Source organism: Tupaia chinensis, unplaced genomic scaffold, assembly GCF_000334495.1.
Source record: "Tupaia chinensis unplaced genomic scaffold, TupChi_1.0 Scaffold000322_1, whole genome shotgun sequence".
Lineage (NCBI taxonomy): Eukaryota > Metazoa > Chordata > Mammalia > Scandentia > Tupaiidae > Tupaia > Tupaia belangeri.
The window spans coordinates 4,715,589-4,724,620 of record NW_006159816.1 but is presented as its reverse complement, the minus strand read 5'-3'; the positions used below and the strand labels follow the sequence as shown (position 1 = coordinate 4,724,620).

General features: G+C 34.3%; 1 protein-coding gene and 1 non-coding gene across 2 annotated transcripts; both read left to right on the top strand.

The window, feature by feature from the left end:
• Nucleotides 1-574: 574 nt before the first annotated feature.
• On the top strand, nucleotides 575-5,974 carry PJVK (pejvakin). The gene is made up of 6 exons (XM_006151656.1): nucleotides 575-785; nucleotides 1,468-1,663; nucleotides 2,169-2,310; nucleotides 3,364-3,481; nucleotides 5,078-5,176; nucleotides 5,676-5,974. The coding sequence occupies exons 1-6, from the start codon at nucleotides 575-577 to the stop codon at nucleotides 5,966-5,968; spliced, it is 1,059 nt and encodes a 352-aa protein (XP_006151718.1). The 3' UTR covers nucleotides 5,969-5,974.
• LOC114008352 (small nucleolar RNA SNORA72) lies at nucleotides 4,517-4,647 on the top strand. Its single transcript, XR_003549905.1, has one exon. It is a non-coding gene; the product is annotated as a small nucleolar RNA SNORA72 (small nucleolar RNA).
• Nucleotides 5,975-9,032: the final 3,058 nt, after the last annotated feature.

The window sequence follows — 9,032 nt, the reverse complement described above, 5'->3', positions numbered from 1 at the left end:
TACTTAATATTAACCACTTAGTTTTGTAATACAAAAGATGGAAAATGAAATGTTCAAACAATAAACCATATGCCATAAGGATTGGAAAGAGCACTTTTCTGTTGCCACAGTTGCATGATAGACTTGTGAAAGAACTCCCTTTGGTCTAGGTCCACTGGAGAGAGTATCCAATACTAACAAAAGCGCCTAATTGCATTGTTTCCCCTAGAACCGGATGCGTCCCTTGAAATTGCCCCATTGCTACTGGCTCATCATTGTGGTCCCGTAGGACATTAGTATATATTTAAATGACTAGTTTTCTGTTTATATGCTAGTGCTATAACTACCATACCAAATTAGACTTGCTTTTAGTATCATTTTACACTGTTGATCTATAATTTATTACCTGAGCACACAGGAGGAGGTAATGTTGTGAACTGTATACTGGCTAACTACTTGGAGAGACCATGCTTTGTATTTTCAAGGTGTATGGTTATATTTAAAATGAAACAAGACTTAATTTTATACCTGATTTTCTTCTTTGAAAATGGATTTGTTATCTGGGGGTTGTAGTTGATGACGTTTTGATATTAATATGTTTGCTGCTGCTACCAAGAGCTTTGTCAAACAGGTTGGGGATGGAGGGAAATTAGTTCCTGTTCCGAGCCTCAGTGAAGCTGACAAATACCAGCCTCTAAGTTTGGTGGTAAAAAAGAAGCGATGTTTTCTATTTCCTAGATATAAATTTACCTCAACACCTTTTACATTGAAAGATATTCTTCTAGGAGACAGAGAGATTTCAGCTGGTAAGTTTCAATATTTGTGAGTACTGATTTAGTATATTATTGGCAACGTAAATATAGGTGGCATATACTACTTACATTAGTAATGCTTACACATTTTCATTGATAAAAGCAACTTTTATTATGATGGTAAGTATAATAATATTAAGAAAAATAATAGCTAAAATTTATATAACACCAAATCTCTTCTTGGTTGAATAATTTTCAAACCTACTAATTATTTTATAAGTTGGTTTAACCAAATCAATATATTTCTTTATCTATAAAATGGAAAATTATTTGGCATACCTATCTCATATGGTCAGATGAAAGCATTTATTTTTGATGATTTAGTTATTACGATTGATCAAATAAAATATATTTTAAGGTTACATTATAAAATACATTAATATTTGACACATTCTTGCTTATGAACACTTATTTTTCTTTCAATCAGTTGGTGGGTCTTAATGTTTAAGAAATTTTGTTGACTGAATAGAGAATCTGAGTTCATTTTAAGTATTTTGGCCATTTGTTTCTTTTTGTTGTAAAATTCATTAAGTTGCTATTATTGATCCTTTATTTGAAGTGTTGTTTTTATATGAAACTTCGGTAATGATGTCTTCGATTGTAAGTGAACATGTACTATAATCTATGTAAGATGATTTTTGAGATATACAAAACATACTAAATTCTTTCTTTAAAGGTATTTCATCTTATCAACTACTGAATTATGAAGATGAATCAGATGTTTCTCTCTATGGAAGGAGAGGCAATCATATTGTGAATGACGTTGGAATTAATGTTACTGGATCAGATTCCATTGCAGTAAAAGCCTCATTTGGTGTAGTAACCAAGCATGAAGTAGAAGTATCAACATTACTCAAAGAAATTACTACACGGTCAATATAATAATCCTTATATACTTTAGTGTTATCATTAGTTTTAACTAAAATCTTCATTACAAAAAAGTATATAATGCATTTTCCTAATGCATTTTGTTTGACTTTCTTGAAATACTACAAATGAATAATATATAAATGTTGAATAAGGGTAGATATCTAGAAATCAATGGACTTAAACTAAATTTTGAATTGTTCCGTAAAAATCACTTCAGCTTTGCACACATTTGCTTGTTAGATTGGAGTAATATAGGAATCTGTTGACAACAAACTAAAAGAGTCCTCTCCGACAGATTCTCAACATCACTATATGCAAATTTTAAGAAAATGTGAGAGACATGATTAAACTTCTTTTGGGTATATTTTCTGATTTGTATTAGGCCTGCCTAAGTTTACTTTTAATTGCAGTGTAATATGAATGAATGACATATGATAGCAAAAAATGTACTGGATTACATGTAATTAGATTTTAAAGAATCTTGTGAATGTCTCTTCTTGCTTATAGAAAAATTAACTTTGATCACAGCTTGATCCGCCAGTCAAGGAGCAGCAGAAAGGCAGTGCTGTGTGTGGTCATGGAAAGCATTCGAACCACACGGCAGTGCTCACTGTCTGTGCATGCTGGAATTCGTGGGGAAGCAATGCGGGTAAACCACACTCTTACTAAACGTTGCTATGGGATTTTTTAAAAAGCACTCAATTTCTAATGAAATGTATGTTTTGTCAAATGTTGAGATGAAGGAGCTGCAATTATATAGGGTTTTTCACATTCATGACTTCATTTTGGAATGTGGAAAAAAATCCAAGAAAACTGACATAATGTAATGCAAGCAGAACACTCATCTTTGTGAAATAATGTATTGGTGTCCTTCCTGTTACTTCTTAAGTGCCATCTTAAGAATAAAAACTGGGTGGCTGAGTTGAATTCTTTGATTTTATTTTTAAGTGATCTGGTTCATACTTTGAATTTTTAACAGTTTAATTTATATTTTGCCTTAAAATAATTTTTCTAAACAACCATTATCAATGGCCAAACATGTTAATTCAATGTTAAATCTTTTTAGCAATACTAAAACTAACTTTCAGTACACTTAAGATATTGTTTATTCTTGTTGTTCAGTGACACCTAGTGATGACATGATTAGATTAAAACTAATGGTTAGAAAGATGGGGTTCAATGATAATCTTGTCTGCAAACCAAGGTTCTGTTCAGTACTTGTATTCAGCTGCCCACCAGATTCTGATTAACATTGCATCATTTGGGAGGCACAAATCCAAAACATTTGCTTGAGCGTTGGTACGTGCTTTGGAAAGCTGCTATAAGCTCTGGGAGCTTTGAACAGTAGACAGGCTAGGCTGAAAACTTCAACTCTAGCCCTTAAACATAGGTGCTCTCTAAGATTTGAATTTGAAAGCAAATGACTTCTACTCCCAAGCACATTACTGTTGTGGTAGCAGTAGTCATTGACTGCGATACCAAAGTGAAGAAGTGAGGAGATACTTTCTAATACAGATTGTGAGTCCTCCTTAGACCACCAGGATTTCCATTATAAATAGATTAATATGAGCAGGATAATTCTCCTTGGAGGGTTTTTGGTTGTTGGTTTTTGTTAGAATTATAGAAAATATTTTGTTTTTCCAAAATACTATTCTCATGTGTTATCTTCCTTAATATTATTATTTTATTTATCTATTTATAGTTTCATTTTATGGATGAGCAGAATCCCAGGGGAAGGGACAAAGCTATTGTATTTCCAGCACATACAACCATAGCTTTCAGTGTTTTTGAACTCTTTATTTACCTGGATGGTGCCTTTGGTGAGTGATTGATCTCCACGAAACATACATGCTCCTTCTCAGTGTCAGTAATTACAGAAGAGTCATGCTCTTAGCACTGACAGCCTTATGATTGGGTGAAGCAACTAGGAAAGCTCTCCTTTCTCTACTTAGCCAATACCTCTCTTCTGCTTTTTTGATCAAGGCTATAGATTCCCCATCACCCCATTTACAGTAATAGATGAGAGCTAAAATGCAGCACAGTCATGAAGTATTCCTTGACTTGTATGGGGAGATAACAAATGGTCTTCTAATAGGTAGTTTAGATGGTGGCAGAAGAAATGTAGGCAGTAAGATGCCTGAAGTATCAGGGCACCTAAACCAGGGAACCCAAAGACAGTTTTAGACTTTTTAGTTTACTTCAGTTGTATCTGTCATATACTTACTTTCCCCCTAGAAAATTAACTTTGGAAGTACAAATAGTTTCTCCAAAATAGTCATCTTATATATTGGGTCATCGGAAAAGTCATGACTTTTCCCAACGAACCATTATCTCTAATACCTCATTTCTGAGTCATTTTAGATTTCTACATTTTACAGATTTTTAGGGTTAGTTGGCTGGCTGGCACAAGTCCAAAGTAGCCCAGAGGACCAGGCATGGGAACCCCTTAGCTATGGCAATATGTATACATTTTTAGATCTACTTTTGTTCATTTTTGCAGTTCTGTGGGTGGAGGGGATAGGGAGTACAGAAACAAAACAAAACTACATGCTTAGTAAATCCTATTTGGAATACTTTAGGGGCAGATTTTTACAGTTTTATTACTTGTTGGGAGGAATATAAACCATATAACTTATACATGCATTGACATTTTAAATGTGTATGTATCAATACTTTTGCCTTAAACTAATTAGAAATTTATCCTACAGACATACTTACACATACATAAAATGATACGAGTACAAAGATATTCAGTTCCTAAGAGCAAAAGATTGGAAACTTTCTTAAGGGGACTCATTAAATAATGGTACATTCATACAGTAGAATACTATGATGCCATTAAGAATGAGTAACTCCTGTGAATATTCTCATGATTCTGAATCTGTAATAATCAGACAGGTTAACCGTTTGATATATTGAGAGCATGCATATGTCCCCAAACCTAGTTCTTTCCCTTTGTCTGGTTTTATAAATGCTGGTAATAGCCAGGTTTAAAAAAAAAAAAAAAAAAAAAAAAGAAATCAGTAAAGATCCTAACATGGAATAATCTCTGAATTATTTTAAAGAAATGTATATAGTATATAACTATTTGGGTATAAAAAATTGTACACATGTTCATATGTACACATTTCTTTTTGTTTGTAAAATATATGGAATATTTCTGGAAGCACACACAAGAACTATAGCAGTGCTTGTCTCTGGGATGGAAGGTTGGATGGGTTAAGGATGGGCTACAGACTTATGTGTCACTGTGCCACCCTTTTGTATTTTGAATTTCACACTCTGTGAATGTTATATAGAAACTATGTAAAATTTAAAAAAATACAGTTAATGACATGTACCAGAATTCATCATACCCATAAACAATAAAATATGAATCATTCAAGTTATAACATCTTTTAAAAATTTTTTTGTAGACCTTTGTGTCACTTCAGTGTCAAAAGGAGGATTTGAAAGGGAAGAAACAGCCACGTTTGCACTGTTCTACAGATTGAGAAATATACTATTTGAAAGAAGTATGTCCATTGAGAAGTATTTCAAATGTACTTTTTTTCTTCCTAAATTCACACATGAGGTTATCTATTAAGTAATCCCATGTGTTAAAAATAATAATTAAAAAAAAAAAGACAATTGAATTTAAAAGCCAAATCAGGCTGGCCCATGGTCTAGTGGTAAGGGAGCTGGATCCCACATGGCTGACCCCACAGTTGGAACCCTGGCTCTGGTGGCTTAAAAACCATGCTGGGCTCAAGTGCATACACACCCCAAGTCCTGATAAGATGGACAAATGGAAAAGGGATTGTGGCATGACCACATCCCATTGGAGGGTGCCTTCTCCCTTTCCCCTGTGTCTGTCTGTCTCTGGCAAGTGCATGAATCCTCGGGTAAATACAGTTTTTTAAAAAGCCAAATCATTTCATGACTTACGGTTTAAATTCACACATTTCTAAATGCAGTTTGGGCTACATGCTTTTTATTTTAAGTTCTAATATATTTCCATTTTTGTCCTTTTAGATAGAAGAGTGATGGATGCCATTTCTCGCTCACAGCTTTACTTGGATGATCTCTTTTCTGACTACTATGACAAACCTCTCAGCATGACTGATATTTCACTCAAAGAAGGCACTCATATCCGAGTTAACTTACTTAATCACAATATTCCCAAGGGGCCTTGCATCCTCTGTGGAATGGGGAACTTGAAAAGGGAGACGGTGTATGGGTGCTTTCAGTGTTCTGTCAATGGACAGAAGTATGTACGACTTCATGCAGTTCCTTGTTTTGATATTTGGCACAAGAGAATGAAATAAATGAAAAACGACTATACCTTGTTGGTGTTTTAGGTACAGTTGTGCCCAAAACTTCTCCTAAAGTATCTTAGGTTTGCTTTGATGAGTTAAATTATAAAGGAAAAAGAAAAGTAAATCAATCTGTCTAGGCTTCCTTTTCCCCATTTCTAAAGTGGTGATGATGATAATAGTGTCTATCTCATAAGCTGTCATTAAGATTAATAACATTGTATCAAAAAGGTTTTGATATAACGTGGAGAGTATAGATGTTTCATAAAATTTTCAGTCACTTTAGAATCATTTTTGGGGGACCAGCAGTTAGCATAATGGCTATGTCGCTGGACTCCCACGTAGTCGACCGCGGTTTACGTCCCGGACCCGGTGGCTTAAACTCATGCCGGGCGCATGTGTGTGCGTGCCCAAGATCCCGAGAGAATGGAGAAGAAGGGATTGCGGCATGGCCATTCCCCCTGGGGGGTGATTTCTCGCTTTCTATCTCTCTGTCTCTCTCTTTCTGGCAAGCGCACGTACCCTATAGCAAAAACCTCTCCAAAAAGAAAAAAAAAAAAGAATAATTTTTGGAATTTAGTCTATTATTTTATGTGACTTTTATATAACTAAGATTTTTCTAAATATCCATTTTATTTCTAATCAACTTTTAATTCAATATTCAGGTATGATAAGTGTGCACAAGTGGCAACTTTATGGCGCTTTAGCTATTGCCCTAAGTCTAGTAAAATGAGAAAATGCGTTAATAATTTAATGTAATCCTAAATGTTTAATTGCAGTATCAAATTAAGAGCACGTGGAGCTCAGCATGGAGTTTTGTACACACAGTTAATGGGGTAACGGGTGGTAGGAACAGGCTGCCACTCCGTGATGCCCCAGCTAGTTTTGTCTTTGGAGAGCTCACTATTGTCATTTTAAAGTTAAAGCTGATAGGACACATCTGTTTCTTCTTTGAAAATGTTTAAACTATTTAACCTTTAGTTCTGAGAAATCTTTTTCATCTAGTCTGGAAGACATCTGAATTTTCCATCATAAACAACCTAAATGATTAATTATCTACCTTTTATTAAAATAATTGCAAAAATGTTAAAATTCTAGAACTCAAAATGCAGGCAGAGTACTCAGTGCTAAGTATTTCGTAAAAGTTTTAATTATTTAAATGTGAATTGGTTTTAGAGTAATGACACACCTATTCATTTAACTGCATCTATATATACTTATTACTTTTTTTTAAGGTTTTTGCAATAGGGCACATGTGCTCGCCAGAGAGAGGGAAAGTGAGAACTCATCCCTCAGGGGAGAAAAGCATGCTACAGTCCCTTCTACTCCATTTTCCTCTTCAGATTTTAGGCATGCACACTGCAGTTGACCATGCTTGAATCTGGCACTTTAGTTATCACATCACCTGCTGGCCCCCATCTATACATTTTAAAAAACATAATGCTAAAAGCACATTGTATGAAAAATTATGGTACAGAAACATTAGACTTACAAAGTTTAGATGATAGGACAATTTCCATTACTTTTATTCCATTTTTGTTTTGGGCAGAGCACATTATTCAAATCAAATATGAATATATTGATCAAAAAAGGCTTTAGACATATTTCCAGAATTTACATTTTTTTAAATTTAAATTTATTTATTTACATTCATTTCCTATACATCATTACAGCTAACAAAATGAGATTTCCCATCCAGAATACACTGTATATTAGCTCAATCAAGCACATTAACATATGTGTTATCGTCAACAAATAATTTTCCATTTCTTGTTTCCTGTATATTTTGTTATTTTTCTCATCCTTGATTCCCTCTCGCCCTTTGCCGTGTCTCGCCCTCCTCCCACACTGTCTCCCGTATCCATGGTTGCTTTTTATGCATTTTCCCCCCATTTTATTTATTCACTAATGAACTTAATCTAAATATTTCCAATAGCAAGCACAGCTAATATATACATATCCATGAACACAAGTCTGACCTTAGGCATAAACCTCAGTGAGTAGAATGAACATACTATAAAGTAGCACGTAGCTGGGCCTATACAGCTTACCATGGTCATCAAATATGCATTTTTTTTAATTTCAAGAAAAATAGTTTTCATTTATTTTTTTCCTCCTGAAACTTTTTAAAAATTAATTTACATTCAACCCCTAAGCATTGTCACAGCATACAATAAGTGGTTTCCCATCCAGAATATACTGCATAGTGGCTTAATCATGTATGTTATCATTACTAATTTTCCATTTCTAGTTTTACATTTATTTATATTTACCCCTATGTCTGACCTTCTGCCCTTTCCCACCCTCTTCTCACACTATATCTGGTCTACAGTTGTCTTCTATTTTTCCCCCCACATTTTATTGATCACACAATTTCTTAAATAATCTACTTTCACTACTTTCAATAGCAAGTTCAACTGGTGATTTCAAGAATAGCAGTTTTGAATTGGTAAGGAAATTTGCTTAAAACTTAAATCCTGGAAACAGGATAGTATTCTGTTCAAATAGTAAGTACATGAACCTATTGACAGCTCAAGACAGGACAAAAACTCTTGGAACTGGACAACAAAACCTAGAAGAAAAGCAGTAATATTTCAGTCAAAAGTCACAGAATGCTATTTCACCAGTTCAGTCTCATGTACTTAATCTATCTTCTGTTGTGGTTTGATCTTCCCGATTGAATTCTGGGATATAATATTCAATTCCAGACTTGTTCCTATGATTAAGTTGGCCATTTTCTTAGTTTTTGAACTCTTATTTCTGTGTGAGTACATTTAATTTTCCTGACATAGCACTCTCTTGAGAACTTCTTGGAGATCTGGTCTGGTGCTGGTAAATTCTTTCAGGTTTTGTTTATCTGAGAATATTCTTATCTTTTCTTCCCATATGAAGGATAATCTTGCCGAGTACCATATTATCAGTTGAAATTGCTTTTCCCATAACACTTTGAATATATTTTCCCATTCTTTCCTTGCTCACATTCCTTCCGATGAGAGGTCTGCTGTTAGTCTGATGGAATGTCCTTTGTAAGAAACTTGCTGCTTCTCTCTTGCCAATCTTAGTATCTTGTCTTTGT

What these genes read in the sequence shown, in the direction of transcription:
- PJVK (XM_006151656.1), top strand. Translation starts at nt 575, where the DNA reads ATGTTTGCTGCTGCTACCAAGAGCTTTGTCAAACAGGTTGGGGATGGA. An exon ending in CTCAAAGAAATTACTACACG is followed by an intron (nt 1,664 to 2,168) that starts GTCAATATAATA and finishes TCTTGCTTATAG; the next exon opens with AAAAATTAACTTTGATCACA. An exon ending in AAATATACTATTTGAAAGAA is followed by an intron (nt 5,177 to 5,675) that starts GTATGTCCATTG and finishes TTGTCCTTTTAG; the next exon opens with ATAGAAGAGTGATGGATGCC.